Below are 27783 nucleotides of genomic sequence, written 5' to 3' on the forward strand. Positions count from 1 at the left end.
TGGAAAGTTTGTCCTCTTTTAGTGCAAACCCAGGATTGTATTTTTGAATATTTCGTTATGAACTGAGTTTGCAGTCGCTCTTTAAAGCTATTAAAAGCACATTTGAAGGACTGAGCAGCCTTGGTGGAGCTCGATGTGTTTTCTACTTTAAAGGATCTTCTCCCTCCATGAGGGCCTCGACCTGATGACGCTCACTACAGGGGACGACGGAGGGAAAACCACGTTTGCCGCCACGGTGGAGGTAAAATGGCACAAAACCCACGACTGACATCAAAACACACACACACACACACACACACACACACACACACACACATCAGTCTCTGTGACAAGGTCGGCGTTGATGAGGCAAGGACGGCGAAGGGCAGGCCCAGGGGAGCAGGACGCAGACCAGATCAAATAAAACACCACAGAAGAAGAGGGGGGTTGAAGAGGAGCTGATTTATCTGATAAGAGTTCTGGGTAATTAATTAGAAACTCAATTATCCAAACCTTACTTCAGCAGTCTCAATTCATTAGCGGGAAAACCTCGCCCCTCGCTCCAGAGGCAGGATGTGAAGAGAACACTCTTCCTGTGCGAGGCTGCCGCTGCTCGCCATCAGACACACACAAACACACAGACGGCGTGAAACAACAAAGCGACCGCGGGGACACTTCCAGCGTGCTCCGAGCAACACCCCCGTGCCAAACTGAAGCTGCAGTGAGCGCTCCGTGGAGACCGCCGCGCCGAGGCGTGATGATCTACAAAGGCTCCGTGATTGACGCCTGTGTTCCTTCTTTTAATTATTTCTCAAACAAAAAAAAGGAGACACATCCCTCCGACATCCTTAACCCCCCCCCCCCCCCCCACACCGAAAAATCTAATTTCCAGGGGTTAGTGTGCATGACAAAAATGTCATCATGGCCAAAATGGCTCCGAGCAGTGACAACCTTTCCCAGGGAAATGATATTTTTCCAATCCGGCGGAAGGCGGATCGTGTCGCCCTCGTTAAAGCCTTGATAGCAGGTCTTTAATATTCACCGTCTTAATTAGGGCCGCAGTTAATTTCATTAAATTCTTTGGCTGCTAAATGAAGCAGATTATGAGACATCTTTTATTGCGAAGCGTGAAATTACAGCCTGCCCGCTGCCAATGGCGGGGCGAAACTAATGAATTACAGGGTAAATAACACCCGAATTAACCATCCAATTTAACTCCTTACAAAGCGCCCGGCGCCGAGGGGGGACGAGTAGACTTGTCAAAACCACCCAGCCCCGCGCTCGTCCGCAGCCCCGCGAGAGGCAATTACAAGCTCGACACTAATCAGAGAAGAAGACGACGACGGCGTCCGAGGCCTTGAGACTTCTGCAGGAAGTCTGACTCAGAAAGAAAGCGTTCAGTCGGAGGTCGAGCGGTTGGAGGTAATAACTGCTCAGCTGGTTCTACACAAAGCACAGGAAGCTCAAAGGAAAGATGGACGTGTCTCAGAGCTGAGGACAGATGTGCAGAGAACATATGAAACACTCCAAGATGTATCCAGCATCTCACGACGCTGTAAACTACCAAGTAACAAATCCTCATTTTAATCTTCTTCTGTGGTATTTCTGGTGTCTGTCATGTCATGGGTTTAGCTGACGGGTTGGAATCAAACGGAAAGGTTGATCTAAGACGATCTGAAACACCTTATTCAAAGCACATCTATAACGTCTGAACCAAGAAGAAGAAAAGATTCACATTTAATATTTAGGCGTCTCCTGCGAAGAGCTAGCGTTATTGTTCCTTCTGAACTTCCTAAAGTAATAATAATGGATTTATTTTCAGCTGACATTAGTAACATGACATGTGATACTTTGTTCTGAAGGTTGTAAATATGTTTGTGTCTCCTGCTCCACCAGGAGAGTGTGTGTGTGTGTGTGTGTGTGTGTGTGTGTGTGTGTGTGTGTGTGTGTGTGTGTGTGTGTGTGTGTGTGTGTGTTGAGCAGCTCCCAGGTGGGTGACAACAGCAGCGTGACTGAATAACTAAAGGTGCAGAAGAAGAAGAAGCTCTGCGCTGCGGTCCCAGAGGCTCGGCTGCTGTGTCGCAGGAAATTCATTTGTTAGATTGTCTGTTTTCAAAGCGGCTCGGTCAGCCGCTCGACAGAGACACGAGCCTCTCTCTCCGGTAATTAGCAGCTAATTAGCGGCGTGGAGCAGATGTCGGAGGAGCCCTGCGCCGTCAACAGCCTCTGTAAACAAAGCTGGACGCATCCGCTCACTTCAAGACAGAAGAAGAAGAGAAGACGAGCACCGGGCCGGCGCTGCAGCCACATGTGTGTCCTGCTGAGACACAAGCTCTCAGAGAGGCCATAGAAACACGTCTTTAAAGGGACATTGCACTACGCTGAGCTGTTCTCATAACGAAGGGCTTTATCTGTGGTGGAAAGTCTTACGACTGCAACGTTCTGAGGTTTCAAAAAACTGTGAAATAAATACAAATGTAACTGAATCATCATTTTACTGGCAGTTATCAGGAGAAGACGTTTGGACTGCTGAACAGGGCACCTTTATAACATGACGTTATGTATAGATTAGTTTTCTTTCCTTCGCCGAGGAGGTAAAATATATAACTTTTAGAAGAAGGAATGTTTTGATGGTTTCATCTGAAGTGAGAAGTTAAATCTTCTTACAAATGAGCTTTTACGTGAAAGTCAATCAAATATATTCAGGTTTTTAACGGACTGTGGGAGACACCTGACCTCCGCCACCCACACACACACACATCAACACACACATCAACACACACGATGTGAGTGTAAATGTTTTTCTTGTGAATGTCAAAAAAAAGTGCTTTTCTGTAAAAGATATGTGCAGTTTGTGTGGATCTGTATCGCATAATTGCCTCGGAGTGGAAGCCGCCCTATTCTCATTATACCCGAGTGTGTGTGTGTGTGTGTGTGTGTGTGTTTTTAATGAGCACCGGACTCCTTTAACGAAGGCGTTCTCCTTTAACAAAAGGCGAACTGAACCTGCGTCACCTCGAGTGGTCGAGAGTCGCACTGAGAGTCGCTCTAATGAGATCAGGACCGGAGAACAAGTGGCTTAAACACACACACACACACACACGATAAGAATAAACAGAGGAATAAGAAGGAGAAGAAGGAGGAGAAGGAGAAGAAGAAGAAGAAGAAGGAGGAGAAGGAGGAGAGAAGGAGGAGAAGGAGGAAGAAGAAGGAGGAGAAGGAGAAGAAGAAGGAGAAGAAGAAGAAGGAGGAGATGAAGGAGAAGAAGAAGAAGGAGGAGAAGAAGGAGGAGGAGTAGAAAAGGAGAGAAAGGAAAGAGAGAAGAAAGAGAAAGAGTGAAAGCAGATTAGAAGAGGCTGTCTCCAGGAGAGCCGTCTCCCCAGGAGAAAAAAAAGAGGAGAAGCTCCTCCTTCTCCCCTCCGCATCCTGGGCGAAGTCTTCTCCTCCGACCTCCCCTTCTCCTCCTCAGGCTCTCCCTCTACCTTCTCTCCTCCTCATCCTTCCCTTCCTCCTCCTTCGCCTCCTTCTCCCCTCTTGCTCCCCTCACGTCTCCGCCTTCTCCGCCTTTAGAAGGAGGAAGAATAAGGAAGAAGAAGAGGGAGAAGAAGGAGACGGAGAAGGAGAAGAAGGAGAGAGGAGAAGAAGGAGAAGAAACTAAAATCAACAGAAGATCCAGCAACATAAATGTAAAGTTTAAGGCGAGACACTGAAACTGTATTCACCTGTACTGTGTGCAAAATGTATGTTTTCCCAACATATTTAAAATCGTACTTCTTATGTCTTAGCAGTTTTAAGACTTTAATACCAGTTAAGACGTTATCTTTAGATGATAAAATAAATTAAATAGTATATATATATATATATATATATATATATATATATATATATATATATATATATATATATATATATATATATATATATAGTATAGTACTGCCACTACCTGCTCACTAGAAGCTTGTTTTTTTCACTCATCTGATGAAATCCATGCTAATAAATCCCCCCCCCAGAATAAAGCAGAAGAGGCAGTGCTGTGAGGCACCGAGCGTCTTCCATGTTGTTTTTTTCCGTGAAGTGGACGGTAATTGATTTGATGGTTCCCTGTGGTGAATCTCGCCTCACCTGCTCCGTGTCGACACACCGCCGACCTGCTCCCTCATTAGTGTTTCAGAAACACTTCGCCATTAACGCTCCATTTACACGCCACCGCTCCGTCTCCCAACGTGAACTCATCTTATTTATACCACAGAATTATTATTGTGCTGCTGGAGGTGAAACTGTTTTATTTTGGCCTAAATGAGTTAAGAAGTTAAATACCGGCAGCGCTCAGCACCGGCAGTGTTACTGCATCATTTCAGTGTTCACGAGCAGCAGGTGGCGCTAATGCAACGCTCATTGATAAAAACCACATGTTCTGACTCTCTGTCCCGTCACATGTTCTGACTCTCTGTCCCGTCACATGTTCTGACTCTCTGTCCCGTCACATGTTCTGACTCTCTGTCCCGTCACATGTTCTGACTCACTCTCTGTCCCGTCACATGTTCTGACTCTCTGTCCCGTCACATGTTCTGACTCTCTGTCCCGTCACATGTTCTGACTCACTCTCTGTCCCGTCACATGTTCTGACTCACTCTCTGTCCCGTCACATGTTCTGACTCACTCTCTGTCCCGTCACATGTTCTGACTCTCTGTCCCGTCACATGTTCTGACTCACTCTCTGTCCCGTCACATGTTCTGACTCTGTCCCGTCACATGTTCTGACTCACTCTCTGTCCCGTCACATGTTCTGACTCTGACTCACTGTCCCGTCACATGTTCTGACTCTCTGTCCCGTCACATGTTCTGACTCGTTCTGACTCTCTGTCCCGTCACATGTTCTGACTCTCTGTCCCGTCACATGTTCTGACTCACTCTGTCCCGTCACATGTTCTGACTCACTCTGTCCCGTCACATGTTCTGACTCACTCTGTCCCGTCACATGTTCTGACTCACTCTCTGTCCCGTCACATGTTCTGACTCTCTGTCCCGTCACATGTTCTGACTCTCTGTCCCGTCACATGTTCTGACTCACTCTCTGTCCTGTCACATGTTCTGACTCTCTGTCCCGTCACATGTTCTGACTCTCTGTCCCGTCACATGTTCTGACTCACTCTCTGTCCCGTCACATGTTCTGACTCTGACTCTCTGTCCCGTCACATGTTCTGACTCTCTGTCCCGTCACTTGTTCTGACTCACTGTCCCGTCACATGTTCTGACTCTGTCCCGTCACATGTTCTGACTCTCTGTCCCGTCACTTGTTCTGACTCACTGTCCCGTCACATGTTCTGACTCTCTGTCCCGTCACATGTTCTGACTCACTCTCTGTCCGTCACATGTTCTGACTCTCTGTCCCATCACATGTTCTGGCTCACTCTCTGTCCCGTCACATGTTCTGACTCTCTGTCCCGTCACTTGTTCTGACTCACTGTCCCGTCACATGTTCTGACTCACTGTCCCGTCACATGTTCTGACTCTCTGTCCCGTCACATGTTCTGACTCTCTGTCCCGTCACATGTTCTGGCTCACTCTCTGTCCCGTCACATGTTCTGACTCTCTGTCCCGTCACTTGTTCTGACTCACTGTCCCGTCACATGTTCTGACTCACTGTCCCGTCACATGTTCTGACTCTCTGTCCCGTCACATGTTCTGACTCTGTCCCGTCACATGTTCTGACTCTCTGTCCCGTCACATGTTCTGACTCTCTGCCCCGTCACATGTTCTGACTCTCTGTCCCGTCACATGTTCTGACTCTCTGTCCCGTCACATGTTCTGACTCACTGTCCCGTCACATGTTCTGACTCTCTGTCCCGTCACATGTTCTGACTCTCTGTCCCGTCACATGTTCTGACTCACTGTCCCGTCACATGTTCTGACTCTCTGTCCCGTCACATGTTCTGACTCTCTGTCCCGTCACATGTTCTGACTCTCTGTCCCGTCACATGTTCTGACTCTCTGTCCCATCACATGTTCTGGCTCACTCTCTGTCCCGTCACATGTTCTGACTCTCTGTCCCGTCACATGTTCTGACTCACTGTCCCGTCACATGTTCTGACTCTCTGTCCCATCACATGTTCTGACTCTCTGTCCCATCACATGTTCTGGCTCACTCTCTGTCCCGTCACATGTTCTGACTCTCTGTCCCGTCACATGTTCTGACTCACTGTCCCGTCACATGTTCTGACTCTCTGTCCCGTCACATGTTCTGACTCACTGTCCCGTCACATGTTCTGACTCACTGTCCCGTCACATGTTCTGACTCTCTGTCCCGTCACATGTTCTGACTCACTGTCCCGTCACATGTTCTGACTCACTGTCCCGTCACATGTTCTGACTCTCTGTCCCGTCACATGTTCTGACTCACTGTCCCGTCACATGTTCTGACTCACTGTCCCGTCACATGTTCTGACTCTCTGTCCCGTCACATGTTCTGACTCTCTGTCCCGTCACATGTTCTGACTCTCTGTCCCGTCACATGTTCTGACTCTCTGTCCCGTCACATGTTTGTTCGGTGTTTATAAAACATTTAGTTTTGTACATTTCTGTTCGTGGTTCAGATTTTAATCTATTTGATGCTTTTGACACGTTTCCATTTCTGGCCCTCCACCGCTGCATTAACACCACAGAAGAAGAAGACAATTATAGCTGTGACTGCGCGGCGGGGACTCTCTCTAAACGACCCCCCCCCCCCCGTGTGTCTCTCGCCCCCCCCCCCCTCTCCCCTAATCACAGATGCGATTTGTTCATTAGGAGATAGGACAAATGAGGCCGCGGCGATGACACGAGAGGCCACGATTAGCGCTCGCTAATTGCCTGATTTGCTTGTCTGGAGAAACGAGCACCTCACCCCCCCCTCACACACCTCCAACACGAGGGGAGCTTGTTTGCGTCAAATTAAGAGCCAATTCAGGTGCTCTGCTCGCCGGCGCAGCGGGGTCGTGTGATTTCACTCCTTTAGAAATGCAGTGGCCATCAAAGCGGTGTCTTTGAAAGGACTGAAGTGGGAGATGAAGTGGGAGATGAAGTGGGAGATGAAGTGGAGCAGCCGAGGGGGAGAAACAGATCTCCCTCCTAATGGTGTGCTTGGAGGACCCGGGAGAGCCCCGCGCTCTAATTGATGTTAAGTGTGTGATTTCACTTCAGACGCAGACAGGAAGTCTCACCTGTTTGATGGGGATGGCGCGCCCGCTGCCGATGCTGTCGGCTCGAGCCTCCAGGCCTTTCTTGTCCTTGTCCGGCTCGCTCGCCTTCCTCGACTGTGGAGCGAGAAACACTCGTTAATATCCACAGAAAGGTGACGTGTGCACAACGCCTCCTTCTGGAGCGGCTTCAGCTCGTTACACGCTTAATTATCCTCTTAATAAGCAGGAAGTAGAAGTTCTGCAAACCTTCACGCTGAAGGTCCGACACTAAATACTTAAACATGAAGTGTGCTGACACGATGAATAAGACCCACAGAAGTTATTATGTTCAGACACTTTGTGTTCAACAATAACTACGTTTATATTCCTCGAGTCGTTAAAGACGCATCATGGAAATAACAAAACGTTTTCATCATCTGAATTATTTATTGTGTTTCTCCACTTTAAACTTCTCACACACAAAAGAAGAACTCAGTGATTTGTGCAGGAGACTCACGGTGAAGAGGTTGGAGCGGCGCTTGGACTGCTTCCGGACGGGCGTGGGCGTGTTGGTGGTCTGCGGCACGTCGATGCGCAGCTCCTTCTGGCTGGTGCTCGGCGTGGACGGCACCGACGACGAGTAGTCGCTCAGACTGCCGCCGCCGTTACTCGTCTGGGAGGACGGAGGGAGAGGAACATTTAGAAACGAGTCAAATAAGTTTTCATGTGTTACGTTGCTTTAAATGTTCCCACGCCTCCTTAAACATCAAACTCAAGGACTTTTCAAGGACTTTCCAGGTCCAATTACCTTCAAATTCAAGGATGAAGATCAAAAGAACTTCAATTTCTATTCTTGCACAACATCCATGACTTCAAACACTTTCAATGACTCAGTGTTTGTGTCTCCACGTGTTTAAAACATCCTGTTTATTTATATCTCTCCGGCCGACACTCGACAGTAATCAGTGCGAGCTGAAGATGCAGCGAGGGACGTTTTGTGGAGGCGGCGGCAGATAAACAGGACTCTCGTGGGGGGGGGGCTCACTGAGCGATGGCTTTTTAATGAGGAATCCATGAAGGACGAGGATCGAACAGCGTCACGCTCTGCAGCGCCGGTGTTACACTCAGAGCATCACGCAGCTTTCTCACACGAGTCTGTGTGTGTGTGTGTGTTTGTGTGTGTGTGTGTGTGTGTGGACTGAAGTTGGTTAAAATATGTATATTTTCTTTAATATTAATTGAGTTTTTGTTTTAAATAATATCAATATAAACTTGTTTTCTTTGACATTTTTCACAGTTTCTGAAACTTTGTTTTAAAGTGATGAAGAGTTCAGAGAAGGTCATTCTCTCCAGAGCTTTCACCCACATCTCAGTCTTCATCAGTGCTGAGTAGAAGCCCCTGAGGGACAGCTGAAAGCTCCAGAGTGCATGTGCATTATTTATCACTGTCGACAGCGGTGACCTCTGACCTGGCTGATGTGCACGGCGGACACTTGCGTGGCGCAGACGGACGAGTGACTCGGGGAGTTGGGCAGCGACTTGCACGGCCCGATGGACAGCTGCTGCTTCTTCCTGGTGGCCACGATCTTCTGGGCGACTGCAACACAAACACATCACGGGATGAACACACACATTTGTAGTAACAGCACCTTCCGGTCACAGGAGCGTCGTCATGGTTTAAATAATGAATAAAGCTTAAACGGAGCGCTTTCTGTATAAATATATATATTAAATATTCAAATGAGATAAAACTCAGAACTTTCTCTGGTCTCTATTCTTTGAGTTTCTTCTTCTCTCTCTTTGTGGCGCTGCCCTTGGCTCGGCCCCGAGTCACCTGGAGGTAAATGTTTACGAGCGGCTCCTCATTAACGAAGCCGGGGGGCTTTAACGAGCCCCAATTAAAACAATGGCTTCATCTGTGAGCGCATGAAACAAGGGCCTGTTTATAGGAACAGAGATAATGGAGTCACTAAAACTCTGCGCTGCAACTCCTCACACGTCTGCGGGTCTTATTTTAATGTTTTTCTGAATGGAGTCTGGTGCAGGGAGCCTCTCACATACATGTCAGCTGTACCTGTGCTGCACCTGGCAGGCTGTATTTTACTTTAAGTGTTAAGAACAGTTATGATAAGGCCGTGCTAAATATTTAAACTGCTCGCTTAATGCAATTTAACTTTATCCATCAATCTCAGTTCTGCTCTGAGAAGCTGCCATTTTCTTCTAATGGGAACGTCTCCCCTTTGATCAGATTTATGACGGGTGGGACATAAAGGGGGGGGGGGGGGGGGGGGACGGACTCTGCAGTGCTTCACTTTAAAGTCTGAAGCTACAGCTGCAGATATCCTCGTCTGTATCCGTTCACTCTGGATGTTAAACCTTCATTTTCAGTCTTGCTTCACAATGTGGCAAACAAAACAAACTCATGTGGAGTCTGAAGCTTTGTAGTTTTACATTTCAAAACACTGTTCACGTTACTCCCTGAACGCCCCGCTCTTATTTTACACCCTGAACGCCCCACTCTTATTTTACATCCTGACCCTGAACGCCCCGCTCTTATTTTACTCCCTGAACGCCCCGCTCTTATTTTACATCCTGACCCTGAACGCCCCGCTCTTATTTTACATCCTGAACGCCCCGCTCTTATTTTACACCCTGAACGCCCCACTCTTATTTTACACCCTGACCCTGAACGCCCCGCTCTTATTTTACTCCCTGAACGCCCCGCTCTTATTTTACTCCCTGAACGCCCCGCTCTTATTTTACTCCCTGAACGCCCGCTCTTATTTTACACCCTGAACGCCCCGCTCTTATTTTACACCCTGAACGCCCCGCTCTTATTTTACACCTTGAACGCCCCGCTCTTATTTTACACCCTGAACGCCCCGCTCTTATTTTACAACCTGAACGCCCCGCTCTTATTTTACACCCTGACCCTGAACGCCCCGCTCTTATTTTCCGCTCTTATTTTACACCCTGAACGCCCCGCTCTTATTTTACACCCTGAACACCCCGCTCTTATTTTACTCCCTGAACGCCCCGCTCTTATTTTACATCCTGACCCTGAACGCCCCGCTCTTATTTTACATCCTGAACGCCCCGCTCTTATTTTACACCCTGAACGCCCCGCTCTTATTTTACATCCTGACCCTGAACGCCCCGCTCTTATTTTACTCCCTGAACGCCCCGCTCTTATTTTACTTCCTGAACGCCCCGCTCTTATTTTATACCTTGAACGCCCCGCTCTTATTTTACTTCCTGAACGCCCCGCTCTTATTTTACACCCTGAACGCCCGCTCTTATTTTACACCCTGAACGCCCCGCTCTTATTTTACACCTTGAACGCCCCGCTCTTATTTTACACCCTGAACGCCCCGCTCTTATTTTACACCCTGAACACCCCGCTCTTATTTTACTCCCTGAACGCCCCGCTCTTATTTTACATCCTGACCCTGAACGCCCCGCTCTTATTTTACATCCTGAACGCCCCGCTCTTATTTTACACCCTGAACGCCCCGCTCTTATTTTACATCCTGACCCTGAACGCCCCGCTCTTATTTTACTCCCTGAACGCCCCGCTCTTATTTTACTTCCTGAACGCCCCGCTCTTATTTTATACCTTGAACGCCCCGCTCTTATTTTACTTCCTGAACGCCCCGCTCTTATTTTACACCCTGAACGCCCGCTCTTATTTTACACCCTGAACGCCCCGCTCTTATTTTACACCTTGAACGCCCCGCTCTTATTTTACACCCTGAACGCCCCGCTCTTATTTTACACCCTGAACGCCCCGCTCTTATTTTACAACCTGAATGCCCCGCTCTTATTTTACACCCTGACCCTGAACGCTCCGCTCTTATTTTACATCCTGACCCTGAACGCCCCGCTCTTATTTTACATCCTGACCCTGAACGCCCCGCTCTTATTTTACTCCCTGAACGCCCCGCTCTTATTTTACACCCTGACCCTGAACGCTCCGCTCTTATTTTACATCCTGACCCTGAACGCCCCGCTCTTATTTTACATCCTGACCCTGAACGCCCCGCTCTTATTTTACTCCCTGAACGCCCCGCTCTTATTTTACACCCTGAACGCCCCGCTCTTATTTTCCGCTCTTATTTTACACCCTGAACGCCCCGCTCTTATTTTACTCCCTGAACGCCCCGCTCTTATTTTACACCCTGAACGCCCCGCTCTTATTTTACACCCTGAACGCCCCGCTCTTATTTTACACCCTGAACGCCCCGCTCTTATTTTCCGCTCTTATTTTACACCCTGAACGCCCCGCTCTTATTTTACACCCTGAACGCCCTGCTCTTATTTCAGTTCCCGAAAGCCCCACGCTGATTCTAATTCCTGAACACACCCAAACTCAGTTTAGTTCCCAAGCAACCCCACATTAATTTTAGTCCCTGAACGTCCTGCTACGATTTTAGTTCCTGAACGCTCCGTTCTATTCCAGTCCCTGAATAAAACCTTGTTTGGAGTTAAACATGTTTAACACTTTGTTTTAAAGCTGCATGAAAGTGGTTTTGTTTTTAAGTATTACCTTCACGAAGATATCTGACGGAAGGAATCACAGAATAAAAAACAACTGAAACGATGAATTGATCAAATCAGTCGTCGATTTCATTACGAGATGAATGTCACGGGTAAGTGTGCAGAAGTATTAACAGTCGCACATCGCTGCGTGGTCGATGTCAGATTGACAATAAGCAGTAAATGTGTTTCTATGGTCAGTAGATGAAGCAGGACTCTGCTGCCAGCAGACAGCGTCTACATTAATAAGACATGAGAGGTATTAATATAAATATCAAGTGTGTGGTCATCTCAGCTCGTTAGCGTGTGCTAACGAAGCGCCCTGCATCTGCACTCTGACATGCATCAGGAAGTGTGTGTGTGTGTTGGGGGGCTCATGTCGGAGTAATTAAGCTAATTAAATTAGCGCTCTGATGGACGAGGGAGCACAGCGCTGTCACCCCCCCCCTCCCCCCTTCATCCCTCACACAGAGGTCACTCCCCGACTGGACGAGGCTTCACTCCCCATTACAGCAAATTACATGTCACACACACACACACACACACACACACAGAAAGAAAACTACTGAAACATTTTGATTATTGTTATTTGCTAACATTGTTGTGACATCACGATGGATTCGTAGCTTCAGTCACATTAAATCTAATTATTAATTATTACCATAAAAATATATTTTTAATTAAGAGTAAGTGGAGTTTTAGAGGCAGTTCTGGGGTGTACAACTAAACTACAGCAGAATAATATACTAGAGAAGATTTAATAATCCAACAGAAAATTAATCAACACAGATTTTGATCATTAATTGAAAGTTTAAAGTATTTTTTAAGCTGAGTACAAAGAATGAACTGGTTTCAGCTCGTTTAATGTTGTAAACTGATGTTTTCACTGTTGGTCCATCAACATATTCTTTTGGGGCTTTGAGTCGTTGTATTATATCGTTAGAATATTTTGTAACAAAGGGCAAACGCTTCATTCATTAATCTAGAAAAGGCTTCAATGAAATCAGATTGATAATGAAAGTAATCATTAATGTGACACCCGAGTTATATTTACCTCGGGCAATTAATTCACATGTCAATCAAAATAACAATTCTGTTATTTAATGATTTAAAAGAAGTTTTAAAATGTTCTTTGTCTCTTCTGAAGGTTAAAAAATGTTTCAGGTTCTTAGTGTTTCAGGTTCTGAACGTTTCAGGTTCTGAACGTTTCAGGTTCTAAACGTTTCAGGTTCTAAACGTTTCAGGTTCTTAACGTTTCAGGTTCTGAACGTTTCAGGTTCTGAACGTTTCAGGTTCTAAACGTTTCAGGCTCTTAACGTTTCAGGTTCTTAACGTTTCAGGTTCTTAACGTTTCAGGTTCTTAACGTTTCAGGTTCTTAACGTTTCAGGCTCTTAATGTTTCAGGTTCTTAACGTTTCAGGTTCTTAATGTTTCAGGTTCTTAACGTTTCAGGTTCTTAACGTTTCAGGTTCTAAACGTTTCAGGTTCTTAACGTTTCAGGTTCTTAACGTTTCAGGTTGTTAATGTTTCAGGTTGTTAACGTTTCAGGTTCTTAGTGTTTCAGGTCCTTAATGTTTCATGTCCTTAATGTTTCAGGTTGTTAATGTTTCAGGTTCTTAATGTTTCAGGTTCTTAACGTTTCAGGTTCTTAACGTTTCAGGTTCTTAACGTTTCAGGTTCTTAACGTTTCAGGTTCTTAACGTTTCAGGCTCTTAATGTTTCAGGTTCTTAACGTTTCAGGTTCTTAATGTTTCAGGTTCTTAACGTTTCAGGTTCTTAACGTTTCAGGTTCTAAACGTTTCAGGTTCTTAACGTTTCAGGTTCTTAACGTTTCAGGTTGTTAATGTTTCAGGTTGTTAACGTTTCAGGTTCTTAGTGTTTCAGGTCCTTAATGTTTCATGTCCTTAATGTTTCAGGTTGTTAATGTTTCAGGTTCTTAATGTTTCAGGTTCTTAATGTTTCAGGTTGTTAACGTTTCAGGTTCTTAGTGTTTCATGTCCTTAATGTTTCAGGTTGTTAATGTTTCAGGTCCTTAATGTTTCATGTCCTTAATGTTTCAGGTTGTTAATGTTTCAGGTTGTTAATGTTTCAGGTTCTTAACGTTTCAAGTTCAAAACATTTCAGGTCCTTAATGTTTCAGGCTCTTAATGTTTCAGGTTCTTAACGTTTCAGGTTCTTAACGTTTCAGGTTCTAAACGTTTCAGGTTCTTAGTGTTTCAGGTTCTTAACGTTTCAGGTTCTTAGTGTTTCAGGTTCTTAACGTTTCAGGTTCTTAATGTTTCAGGTTCTTAGTGTTTCAGGTTCTTAATGTTTCATGTCCTTAATGTTTCAGGTTGTTAATGTTTCAGGTTCTTAATGTTTCAGGTTCTTAATGTTTCAGGTTGTTAACGTTTCAGGTTCTTAGTGTTTCATGTCCTTAATGTTTCAGGTTGTTAATGTTTCAGGTCCTTAATGTTTCATGTCCTTAATGTTTCAGGTTGTTAATGTTTCAGGTTGTTAATGTTTCAGGTTCTTAACGTTTCAAGTTCAAAACATTTCAGGTCCTTAATGTTTCAGGCTCTTAATGTTTCAGGTTCTTAACGTTTCAGGTTCTTAACGTTTCAGGTTCTAAACGTTTCAGGTTCTTAGTGTTTCAGGTTCTTAACGTTTCAGGTTCTTAGTGTTTCAGGTTCTTAACGTTTCAGGTTCTTAATGTTTCAGGTTCTTAGTGTTTCAGGTTCTTAATGTTTCAGGTTCTTAGTGTTTCAGGTTCTAAATGTTTCAGGTTCTAAATGTTTCAGGTTCTTAACGATTATTTAAGTATCCAGGCAACACTAATAATTAATTCAAGAAGAAACATCATCAGCTCTTTACATGGACGACACGCTGCACTTAAACACCTCACCCTCTTCTCTCTCCTCCCCCCTCCTGAACACAAAATTACCACGACGACGAGCAGGCCAATTATTTTTAACGCAAGATGTTGTGGTCACTCATGCAACTTCCTCTTATCCGGCTCACAGTGTGCAGCCGCTGTAACTCATCAAAAACCTTTATTACATTTACGATGCTCGCCACAGACGCTTTAATGCACCACCCACCCCCCCCCCCCCCACACACACACACACACACACACACATACACACACACACATCATGTCAAATTAGTGAGAATCAGCGTTTCTTCACCAGGAGCTTCTGCAGCTTGTCGCTGATTATGAAGCTGAATATGAGTAGATGTAATTAAAGCGCCCCCCCCCCCACGATCAATACACTAAGGTCATGGAAGTATGCATGTGAGATCAATACACACACACACACACACACACACACATACACACCTTCATAAATTGTGATTTCATTCACAATCGACAAAATGTTTGCAAATGCCGTTTAAATCAGAGCGTTTGGTAACAATCTGTCAGAGCAGAAGAAGAAAGTCTGGGGGAAAGTGAAGAAATTAAATCATAAATACAAAAACAATCAAGATCAAGAATCTATTAATAATGTAAATAAATATGTATGTATGCATATGATCCATCAGACTCCAATAAGTGTTCCATGTCACTGCAGGTCGCACTGCTGCACAAGTTAATGGCACTTTAAACTCCAAACTCTGGGCAGCTCTCTGCACTGACGTGTGTAATGTGCAGAACTCTAACCCTCCTTTCAATCATCAGTTAAGAGTATATATATATATGTATAAAACTAAATAAAGAGGATTGTAGTCGTACTCCCCAGCAGAACTTTGAATAGCCCCCAACCAAACTCAGTGCAACCTTTTGAGTATTTAAGAAAAACCTTCAATTCTGTGTGAAAATGTATAAAGAAAGAAACAAAAAATAAAGAGACTAATTGTTGAACAAGTGAAATGAACTTCTGGGGAGACGTGACATTAAGAACAGAACATCTCGTCCTGAACGTCTGGAAACAATCCAGGTGAGTTTAGTTCCTGTTTATATCCACAAACACACACAGTGACTCTGCAGCTCTGAGTGTGTGTGTGTGTGTGTGTGTGTGTGTGTGTGTGTGTGTGTGTGTGTGTGTGTGTGTGTGTGTGATGATGCGATGCTTCTGACCAATTAGAGCGAGGCGAGTGTTTTAAGTGGCTGAAGGCCGAGCGCCGAGCGGCGTCATTACTGAAGTCCTCGCCGCAAATTAAGGTCACGCTAAGAAGTAATTAAAGAGTGTGTGTGTGTGTGTGTGTGTACTCTACCAAAACACACTCCGAGTTACAGTAACAGACACACTCCCAAAAATACACATTTGAAATAACACACGTTAAGAAAAAATACAAATCGTCACTTAGACTGCTTTCACACACACACACACACACACACACACACACACACACACACACACACATATACAGATACACGTGTGTCAACATCAAAACAACACAATCATAAGCACAAACAACCAGATACACACACTTGTGTTGTGTTGACTTATAAACACCCCCCCCCCCACACACACACACACACACACACACACACACACACACACACACACACACACACACACACACACACAGCTGCAGGCGGCTGTCGTCGTGTTTCAGGCGTCGACAGAAAACATTAAACTCATCGTTCTGCTGGATGATTAAAAAACTGATTAATTTGTGATAATGACGAGAAAAATACAAGGAGACAATCACACACACACACACACACACACACACACACACACACACACACACACACACAGTGGAATAATTAAGAGGATAATAAGGCAGCGTTTAGTGTGGAAAGCTTCCTCCTGGGCCAAGAGCAGTGAGAGCACACACACACACTTTATGATCTACTGCCAAAAAAACTGAGCTCCCTTCATTCATGTTTCCAGGATCAGCTCCTCTTCTCCTTCTTCTTCTCCTCCTCCTCCTCCTTCTCCTCCTCCTTCTTTTCCTTCTTCTTCTCCTTCTTCTTCTCCTCCTCCTCCTCCTTCTCCTCCTTCTTCTTTTCCTTCTTCTTCTTCTTCTTCTTCTCCTTCTTCTCCTTCTTCTCCTCATTCTTCTTCTTCTCCTTCTCCTCCTTCTTCTTCTCCTTCTCCTTCTTTTCCTTCTTCTTCTCCTTCTTCTTCTCCTCCTCCTCCTCCACCTTCTCTCCTCCTCCTCCTCCTCCTTCTTCTTTTCCTTCTTCTTCTTCTTCTTCTTCTCCTTCTTCTCCTTCTTCTCCTCATTCTTCTTCTTCTTCTCCTTCTCCTTCTTCTTCTCCTTCTTCTTCTTCTGACTGAACACCACCTTAATTAAACTGACCGGGTCTCTTTTCCTGCACTGCCCCCATCAGGACAAACCCTGCTATGACAACTAAGAAGTCTGTTGTGTTTTTCTTCTTTTACATTTTATAGATTATATAAATATATCTTTTATATATATATATATATATATATATATATATATATTCTATATAATATATATATATATATATATATATATATATAAATATTTATATATAAATATAAATATATATATATATATATATATATATATATATATATATATATTTATATATATTTATATATATATATATATATATATATATATATATATATATATATATATATATATATATCTATATATATATATAAATATTTATATATAAATATCTATATATATATATTTTTTTATATTTTACAGACATATTTAACAGATGTTTTGGAAGTTTCTCACATGTTATATTTACTGAATTCACTTAAACATATTTGTAATTCTTTGTTTACCACTGTGATCATGAATCACTTGGACTTCTGTGTGTTTCTGCAGAAACAGCTGAGAACAGGTCCGACCTGCTGAATATCAACCAGCGGTGGGAGAAGCAGCCAGAGGCCGGCCGCTCGCCGCAGCTCTGCTAATGAACCGCAGCGTCCGTGTCGTCTATTTCTCTCTAATTACGAGCGTTAACCCCGCGCCTGCCGACCGGCCGCTTCATTAACTGCCTCTCTTATTAATGTGCTCTGGAAATGTAAAATAAAAAAGAGCCGCCGGGTCTCTACGCTTTGCAGACACACTTCAGTGCCATGATAGAGAGGAACTTTTCTGCCTCACACTTCCTGTGTTGACCTTTAACCCCCATGAGAAGAAACAAACATGGCGGACCAGACTAAACGATGATGTTGAGGAACATTAGTAATATAGTGTTAGGGTGGAACTTCAGTGACCTCTCGTCACGTCAGAGGGAACATCTGAAGTCGTGACGAAACCGTTAAAGATCATGTGCAGCTGCAGCCCTCCTCCTGTGTGTGTGTGTGTGTGTGTGTGTGTGTGTGTGTGTGTGTGTGTGTGTGTGTGTGTGCGTGTGTGTGATGCTGATGAATGAACCCTGACAATCCAAAATACTTTTTGACCCAACAACTTTACTGTAAACTTCAGAAAGAAGGAAATGTGGAATTTGAGGACACGTCCTCCTCTTTCATTAATCCCGTCGGGGACTCGTCTCTCCCTGCAGCCCCCGTCTGCCTCCCCCCACTCTGATCAAACTTAACTGCTGTAAATAGCTGAGCGGCTCCATTTAATTCTTAATTGACGTGTGATTAAGAGCGTCCGAATGGCTGCGGCCGGAGGAATGTCACCTTCCCAGAGGACCGGACCCTCAGCACGCTGTTCTTACCGTCCTGGAAGACGCGCTCCACGTTGAGGCCGTAGGTGGCGCAGGTCTCGTAGTACGTGCAGCGCTTCAGGTCGTTGGACAGCTTCCTGGCTCGGCTGTCGTCGATCACTCTCGGGTTGGCTGAGCTGATGGCGTCTGGGAGCGGAGAGGACATCAGATTATAACACGACTGACGCATTTCATAGTTTTGAGTATGAAATTAAACTCCACCTCTGACATGTTCTGGACTCTCTGTTTGTTGTTTTAATCTCAGGATCTTCGGGTTATAAACCTTACGTCAGCCTTTTACCCGACGCACTCTGAGGTTTAAAACACATTAATAATGAATATTTAATATATTTCATTGAGTTATTGTGTAATAAACTCACCTACTTTAAAAGTAAGGACTTGTTATTCTTTATTCTATATGTTCTACAGAGTATAAAATGAAAACAAACATTTCAAATGTAAAAATGACCTTTTATATACAAACTGTGTATATGTATGTATCATTACATTATTCATGTTATATTCCATCTGTTATTCAGATTCTCATTAGTTTAACTTCACCTCTGGTGTGGAACATATTTAATGTTTGTAACTGCATTATGATAAATTAAGTGGTGCGTCGGCGCCCCCTGCTGTTCAGCGTCAGCTGGTGTCTTACACTCAACACCAACAGCTGTTACTTTCATCATTTATTTAAAGCTCAGTATTTGGAAGCTAACTGATTTAAAGTTAAATATCCGTCCTCTGTGTCTATATCGACATGTTTCTTACTTCCCAATTACTTAAATTATAAAAATAAATAAATATTAAAACCTTTTTCTTCCGTTATAATGGGAATATATGATATACATTTATTTTATGTAAAGAGGATAAAACTCCGTATAAACAGGCTTTGATGTGTCTCTATTTTAAAAGTAAGGACTAATTGTTGTTTATATATTTATATTTGATTTGTTTAAGTTTAAAATGACGAAGATACAAGTTTACTGTAATGACGAAAAGACACCACCGGGGGGCAGCAGCGCATCACACAACGTTTGTCCACAGAGAAGGAGAAGTGTGTTGTTATGAATGTGTGTGTGTGTGTGTGTGTGTGTGTGTGTGTGTGTGTGTGTGTGTGTGTGTGTGTGTGTGTGTGTGTGTGTGTGTGTACCTTGCGTGCCGACGAGGACGAGCGGCAGGTCGGCGGCGTTCCTGAAGTTGGCGAGGCGGCTGAAGTAATGATAAACCGTCTGGAAGCTGATCTCATCCTCCAGACTGAAGACGAAGATCACAGCGTCGACCCACAACGCAAACTGCCGGTTAAAAACACCGTTATTTACATGGAGTTTGGTTGAAAGAGTCTCAGATATGTATTTGTACACATGACTGTACATGTATGACAGGTGAGTCTTTAATGTCAGCAGCAGATGGAGGGGTGAATTATTCATCACTTTTCTGTCTTGACTCCATTTGGTCAGTTTGAAATGAAACGTTGACCCACTTTCCTCTCGGTCGTCACGCAATCCCCAAATCTGCTTCTTACAGGAAGCCGAGGAATGGCTCTGTGTGAGTTTGAAAGCTGAAAGTCTCTTCGACTCCGAACAAGATGATAAAGAAAGTGCATCGAAGATCCTTTAAAATGTACCATCAATCAAATGCATGCTGGGAAACAATGTAATTGTGTTTCTCTGTGAGTGAGGAGGACGTATCAGTTCTCACCTGAGCCTCCGGGGGGCCCCCTTCATCCCGGATGAGCAGCAGGTGACTCTGCCCGTCCACCACGATCTCCTTCTTGAAGCGTCCGCCTGCAGGAAACCACAGCAGCCGTCACACACACGTTCACACACACACACGATGCTGATTCACCGACTATGTTAACATGCACACTAACAATGATTATTATTCATCGTCCGGAGCGTTAATGACACAAAGAACTGGAAGAGAAACTTCTGAACGTTATCAAATACTCAGATTCTACAAGTGTTAACGGCTGGAAAACATCCCCCCCCACACACACACACACACACACACACACACACACACACACACACTATTTTAAGTGAGACCTCTCGTGCGTCACAGACAGAAATACATTCAAGTTTTCCAACATTTGAGGAAAAAGGAAGTTCCCACAAGTCACATACATTCAGTCGACTCTAGTTTAATAAATGTGTGTGTATATATATATATATATATATATATATATATAAATACATATAGTGTGTGTGCGTGTGTGTGTGATGTACATAATGTGTACTGTACATGCACACAACTAAACTAAGATGTGAAGCTACTTGTTCCTCAGGTTCAGCATCACATCCACATGTTTATACTCATTTAAATATACGCGGAGATTCTCACTCATTCTAACTTTAAACACTTCAAGCTCTCAAACACTGGGATGTGACGCTGAACCCGACACGCTGCTGTGAGAATCAGAGGACGGAGGAGAAGAAGAGGAGGAGGAGGAGGAAGAGGAGGAGAAGAGGAAGATAGTTACCTGCGTCCACGTCAGCTAGTTTACAAGAGCAGCCCAGAAAGAAGAAAGAAAGCAAAACAAAATGCAGCCGCAGTTAATAACATGCAGTCACCTCAGCACCCACAGAGACAGAGAGAGGGGGGGGGGGGAGGAGAGTGAGAGGAGAGGGGGGGGGGAGAGGAGGGGAGGAGAGGAGAGAGGAGAGAGGAGAGGAGAGAGGAGAGGAGAGGAGGAGGGAGAGGAGAGGGAGAGAGGAGGGGAGGAGAGAGGAGGGAGGATAGGAGAGAGTAGAGAGTTGGATAGAGGGAGAGGAGAGAGGAAGAGGAGAGAGGAGAGAGGAGAGAGAGAGAGAGGAAGAGAGAGGAGAGAGGAGAGAGGAGAGGAGAGAGGAGAGAGGAAAGAGAGAGGTTAGAGAGGAGAGGGAGAGAGAGGAGAGGAGAGAGGAGAGCGGGGAGGAGAGGAGAGGAGGAAAGGAGTAGGAGAGGAGAGAGAGGAGTAGGAGAGAGGAGAGAAGAAGGAGAGAGGAGAGAGGGGATAGAGGAGAGGGGAGAGGAGAGAGGAGAGAGAGGGGAGAGAGGAGAGAGGAGAGAGAGGAGAGAGGAGAGGGGAGAGGAGAGAGGAGAGAGGGATGAGAGAGGGAGAGGAGAGAGGAGAGAGGGAGAGAGAGGAGAGAGAGGAGAGAGGAGAGAGGAGAGGAGAGGAGAGAGGAGAGAGGATAGGAGAGGAGACAGGAGTAGGAGAGGAGAGAGGGGAGAGAGGAGTAGGAGAGAGGAGAGAGAGGAGAGAGAGGAGAGGAGGAGGAAGTAAAAGAAGGTAATAGAGAAATATTTGTATGTGCAGGTCAGCTGGAGGTCAGCGCTCAGAAACATTCTGCAGAAGAAGAAACATTAAAAGATGGAGGCTGGATCTGACGTCAGTTCAAAGACTCCAATATAAATAAAGTGTTAACTCTTTAATAAGTGATGAGGAAGAATCCGTTTCATTCTTTACTGTTTAGATTTTACAATATTCTTTATTTCCACTCGAACCTCTTTGCGATATTTCAGGATTTGTTTGAATGTCCAGCGATTCCACTGAAACCTTTGTGTTGAGTATTTTGGGTTATGGCGATTACATCAAACGTTTTAGTGATATTTAAAATAAATTCTAATTTATGGCATTTCACTCTTTTGTTGCATATTCATAGAAACGTGCAGACAACAAGGCGAAGTGCCCAGTTACATCAGGTTAAAGCTCCTAAAGCTTCTCGATGCAGGAGAGGAAACCAAATCCTCTTCACAGCGAGTCTTTGTGGCGTTCATCACTTCTTTCACAGGAAGTGATTCCTTCCACGTTTTTATTTTTCCGTAAAAGTGAAGAGGAATGAAAGAAGCTTTAATAAAAACAATAGTTTCTGTGAGTGGAACCAGCTTCCAGTTTGTGTTCGGGAGGCAGACACACTCCACATTTAAGAGCAGGCTAAAGACTTTCCTTTTTGATAAAGCTTATAGTTAGGGCTGGCTCAGGGCTTAAGTACATTTGATTTGAGTCCACAAACTGAGCAGCCGCAGCGTCAGTGGCTGCTTCCTGTTAATGGTGCTGCTGCCAAGACACTCGGCTTACTTTGACTTTAGTGTGTGTGTGTGTGTGTGTGTGTGTGTGTGTGTGTGTGTGTGTGTGTTATCTTTCATTACTCAGTGTAAGATGCCGTACGTAAATACTGCATATTTTACATTCCAGACGAAGCAGATCGCAGGTTCTCTGATCGTTTTATATTTAGTTTTATTGTCATGCAGTAAAGCTCTTATCCACGGTGCGTTCAGGGACACTCTGACACCTGACGAATCATTGTCATGTTGTAAAGGTTAGAACATCAGTATTATATGAAATGTTTGGATTCATCAAGGACACTGACACCTGGAAATAAATCAGCAACTCATGATTTAAGAACTGGTAAATGTTGAGAAGTGTACAGAGGATGTTTCCCGTTGAACTTTGCATGAACGTTGGTGGAAGGTGAAACACGGAGGACGTGCAGAGCCACAACGTTCTGGAGCGGATCCCAATCACTAAGTATGTGTCACTCATGGGAACCACCTTAAAAATCCGAGTCGTCTGCTTATTGTGTTCTTCTGTAGATTTTCTGACCAAGAAGTATGTGGAAGTGTCCCTGAATGCAGCACAGGGAAGAGTGTGGAAGTGTCCCTGAACGCAGCACAGGGAAGAGTATGGAAGTGTCCCTGAACGCAGCACAAGGAAGAGTGTGGAAGTGTCCCTGAACGCAGCACAGGGAAGAGTGTGGAAGTGTCCCTGAACGCAGCACAGGGAAGAGTGTGGAAGTGTCCCTGAACGCAGCACAGGGAAGAGTGTGGAAGTGTCCCTGAACGCAGCACAAGGAAGAGTGTGGAAGTGTCCCTGAACGCAGCACAAGGAAGAGTGTGGAAGTGTCCCTGAACGCAGCACAGGGAAGAGTGTGGAAGTGTCCCTGAACGCAGCACAAGGAAGAGTGTGGAAGTGTCCCTGAACTCAGCACAGGGACAGTGTGGAAGTGTCCCTGAACGCAGCACAGGGACAGTGTGGAAGTGTCCCTGAACTCAGCACAGGGACAGTGTGGAAGTGTCCCTGAACGCAGCACAGGGACAGTGTGGAAGTGTCCCTGAACGCAGCACAGGGACAGTGTGGAAGTGTCCCTGAACGCAGCACAGGGACAGTGTGGAAGTGTCCCTGAACGCAGCACAGGGAAGAGTGTGGACAGTACGAGATGCTTGAACGTGAAGGAGCAGCAGGTTTGGTGACATTCACCCTGCAGCCCAGGAATACTTCTGGTTAGTGGCTTTGTGGCGCTGCGGGCGCCACCAACCCCGCTTCCCAATCACTCGCCATGGGAATGCAGGCCGCCGCTTATTTTTAGATCCCAGGAATTTCCAAACAACACATCAGCTTCTCCTCGGTGGTTATGCAACGATTTCAAAGACTTTCTTCTTTATTTAATTGAGAGTTGCAGCGTCCTCGATGCCAAGTCATGAGATCAAAGATTGTGTGGCGCTCAGATACGCCGTGGAGCTGCTTGAAGAGCCGTGTCGCGTTGCTCTTGGCAGAGCTGCGGTGTAATTAGGGCCGGGCGCTGGAAACAGACCTTTGGGTATTAAGCAGGCCGATGCTGCAGAGCTGCAGAGGCTCAGGAGTAATGTGGGGATTCCCCGTCACCACAGACGGATCCCTGAACACAACCTGGGAGTTTCACTAGCGACTTATTCAATAAAGAATCAAACTTCTTCAGAACTTTGAATGCACCGGACTTTCTTCTGCTCTGAACATCGGAGGCCTAGCTTCTCCGCCGAGGGACCCGGAGCTACATTTGGTTTTCTGGGCGGCTCCCCACACGACAAAGGCAGCAACGTTTTCATCCCAAATAAAGTGCTTGACGGCTTCCAAGGCTCTGAACACACAGAGGTGGAGCGGGCTGGGTCGTCACAGCACCAGCAATAAGTCTTACTTTAAAGCATAAATCAGGGTTTTTGTTTGTGCAATCCTTAATCTTATTATAGTTATTATTACTCAAGGAATATTAATCCCATATCTACAAACTTTAAATGGATTTAAATAAGGATGATCATTAAATATAAAGCCAAATAAAGTGCAATATGTTGCCTTTCAGGACTACCAAAATAAAACCTGAAGGAGGGAACCCCTTACTGATAACCCTTTCACAATAAAAGTCCTGATGCTGCACCACTTCATATTTCCACACGAGAGCTGACCTCTGACCTCTGACCTGATTGTCTGATAAATGAAAAATAAAATAAACTCTCCAGCGGTGTGTCAGTGTGCCGTGAGGAGGAAGACCTCCAGAGAGGGAGGAAGAGGGAGGAAGACCTCCAGAGAGAGAGGAAGAAGCTCAAGTGGTGAAATATTAAAGAGAACATGGGGTTCAGGAGAAGTGGGTCTCTGCCTGGGGAGGAGCTTTAATAAGACATGAGGAAGATGACCGAGACACGACAGGAAGCTGCAGACACATGAAAGATTGAAGAGCTCTGCAGCACGAAGAGAAACCGTCGTTTAAAGGTATAATAACTTTTATCCATTACAATGTGACAGGAATGTTTCTTATTATATATCCTGAACTTTATCAGCAACAGCTATGAACTCTTTATGAAGCACTCACACGTACAGTATGAAACATATTATATATATAAATATAACAAGTAAAATTCACCTCGCATTTAGTTTATAGAAGATAAATAAATGTTTGTGTATTTTGCATAAAGATTACCAGCTGCATTATGTAAACAAACATTGAAAGGGTTGAAATGCAGAACTCTCTGCGTGCGCGGCTCTCTGCGTGCTCGACTCTCTGCGTGCGCGGCTCTCTGCGTGCGCGGCTCTCTGCGTGTGCGGCTCTCTGCGTGCGCGGCTCTGCGTGCTCGACTCTCTGCGTGCGCGGCTCTCTGCGTGCGCGACTCTCTGCGTGTGCGGCTCTCTGCGTGCGCGGCTCTGCGTGCTCGACTCTCTGCGTGCGCGACTCTCTGCGTGTGCGGCTCTCTGCGTGTGCGGCTCTCTGCGTGTGCGGCTCTCTGCGTGCTCGACTCTCTGCGTGCTCGACTCTCTGCGTGCGCGACTCTCTGCGTGTGCGGCTCTCTGCGTGCTCGACTCTCTGCGTGCTCGACTCTCTGCGTGCGCGGCTCTCTGCGTGCGCGCGACTCTCTGCGCTCTTCTGTGTCTTTTGAAGAGAAGCTGCAGAAACGCGGCGCTGCAGAGGACACGATTAATCCAGCCTCACTTTAACTTTTTATAAACTTCTTTTAATCTACTTTTTTGGATGGATGTAATCTAGGAAAGAGGTGGGGGGGGGGGGTCATTCTTACCTTCAGGTGATTCCTCCTGCACGTACGTTCCCGTCAGGTACCTGTGGACCAGCGCCGACTTACCGCTGGCCAGGTTACCCACAATGCCCTGCGAGGGGAGGATCATTTTGGAGCTTTATTTTTACACCAAAAAGCTTAATGACAAAACTTTAGTTATTATTTAATTATTTAAACATAACACTGAACATTTAATTTGTCTGTTTCCCCGTAATTCAGATTCTGTAAATCAAAAGAGCAGATTCACAAAACCTTTAATTCTAAATGATATTTATTAACTAATCAAACCCCTGAATAATAATAATTTACATTCACAGAATTATTGTTATTTATTTATCTTTCTTCTGTTTTGTTATTTCCACTGGTGGTATTGTTCTTATGTTACTGTTCACGTGTTCGAGCTGCACCTAACGATTATGTTTATATCAATTCATCTCATTATTAGTTTTTACATTAGTCGATATTAATTTAACGACTAATTTATTGATTATTTTTAAGATTATTGTTTTACCCAATTAATAAAATAATCAATACAATTACCCAATGTAATAATAATAATAATAACAATAATAATAATAATAACAATAATAATAATAATACATAAAATTAATCATTGTGTCATTAATATATTTTAATATTCTCAGAAACAAAGTATGCACTGCAAAGCCTTATTATGCAATAAATAGTACAATAATAAAGCCGGTCTGAGTCGGTGTAAGTATGTCTCATGTATGTGGAAGTGCATCACTAGACTTTAAATATTCAGAAACTATAATTCTGGTCATGACAGTAACACTAATTAAACTCACCACTTTCAGTTCTGGAACGGTCCGGCTCAGCGTCCACTCCTGACTGTTCACAAACGCATCTGTGAAACACAAAGACAGAAACACACACCTGTCAATCAAATGCAATGACACGTGGTGCCTTCGAGGTCAGCGCGTTAACAAGAGATTCATCTGTCAAAATGCTCCTTAAAATCAGAGTTGGATTATTCTTTGGCTGTCAACTCGTCGGCATCCGTTTCGACCACTTGAGCGCGACCCGCCACGCACGTCAACCCGAGTGCAATGCGAACAAGGGAGCCAATCTGTTCCCGCTCAGTGGAGTCTGAGGAGGACGAGGAGGAGGAAGAGCCTCATTACAGCTGACAGATGACTGACAGCAGGCTGAAGAACTGAGGGCCACTGGAGGAGAAAACAGGAAGTACGTACCCATGAAGGAAATGTAGCCACCAACACCAATTAAATACCACGGTAACAAACAAACCAATAAACCAAGTACCTCAACATACTGCTTCATTACTGTTAGCATACTGCTTTATGTTAGGGAGTTCAAACCGATTTCTCTCACCAAAAAACTACATTTGATAAGATTACATTGAACACATCATGATAACGTTATCACTTACCTTCGCCCAATACTCATTTGTACTGAATAGAGCCTGAACACACCATAGTGAAACTCTATGGAACCTCTGTTCACTGGCTGCTAACGGCTAACAGCTAACGGCTAACAGCTAACGGCTAACGGCTAACGTTAAAATAACTCTTATTTGAATCCCATAATTGAAAATGGGGAAAAATAAGAAAACTACATAAACTACACGTTCATGTTCGGACTTTAACCTGCTCGGTGTCGTCTGAGGATAAATAGGAAGAAGGATTTGGCTCCTTGACGACCAACACTCGTCTTAGTTAGTCTGCGCCGCTGAGAAGATTTGAATTAATAAAAGTTGTATTTCTTCATAATCTCACGATGTTCAGGTGATTTGTGTTGATGCAGAGCAGACGCAGGGAGGCTGAGGGGTCGTGGGAAATGAGGGGGGTGCAGGTCCTCCTACACACACTCCAGATATCTGCTGTGTGTGTGTGTGTGTGTGTGTGTGTGTGTGTGTGTGTGTGTGTGTGTGTGTGTGTGTGTGTGTGTGTGTGTGTGTGTGTCGGGGAGGTCTCGTCCTCCTCTTCGTATGTTATTTGACACTCCGAGGACTGAGAGTAAAAGTTAAACTTGATCAATATATTGTTAAATAGCTTCCAGCTTCCTTTACGAGGGTTTACAATATTAGTAAAGTCTCAAATATCCAAACAATTCAACACGGAAATAAGACAAAGTAAACCTGGGTGATATGTATACAAAGTATATGATCCTTTAACGATGAACATATATGAAGTCCTCGGTACTTTGTAACTGTATAACACAGATGTCTGTTTTAAATGAGCATTTGAAGCTACGAAG

The 27783-nt window shown here is 44.7% G+C and overlaps 1 protein-coding gene across 5 annotated transcripts in view; it reads right to left on the reverse strand.

Annotated features, from left to right (window-relative positions):
* The window catches only part of agap1 (ArfGAP with GTPase domain, ankyrin repeat and PH domain 1), a 126447-nt gene that overhangs the window by 54087 nt on the left and 44577 nt on the right, over window positions 1-27783 (reverse strand). For 4 of the 5 annotated variants that reach the window (XM_029445550.1, XM_029445548.1, XM_029445547.1 and 1 more), the window contains exons 2-10: window positions 26355-26413; window positions 25549-25636; window positions 20726-20740; window positions 19945-20030; window positions 19397-19538; window positions 18256-18390; window positions 8606-8733; window positions 7654-7809; window positions 7179-7271 (exon numbers count right to left, since the gene is read on the reverse strand). In XM_029445550.1, coding sequence (XP_029301410.1) covers window positions 7179-7271; window positions 7654-7809; window positions 8606-8733; window positions 18256-18390; window positions 19397-19538; window positions 19945-20030; window positions 20726-20740; window positions 25549-25636; window positions 26355-26413 — 902 coding nt within the window. The remainder of the gene's footprint in view (window positions 1-7178; window positions 7272-7653; window positions 7810-8605; window positions 8734-18255; window positions 18391-19396; window positions 19539-19944; window positions 20031-20725; window positions 20741-25548; window positions 25637-26354; window positions 26414-27783) is intronic. The other variant, XM_029445549.1, reaches the window with a different exon arrangement.

Source organism: Cottoperca gobio, chromosome 2 (genome assembly GCF_900634415.1).
Source record: "Cottoperca gobio chromosome 2, fCotGob3.1, whole genome shotgun sequence".
Lineage (NCBI taxonomy): Eukaryota > Metazoa > Chordata > Actinopteri > Perciformes > Bovichtidae > Cottoperca > Cottoperca gobio.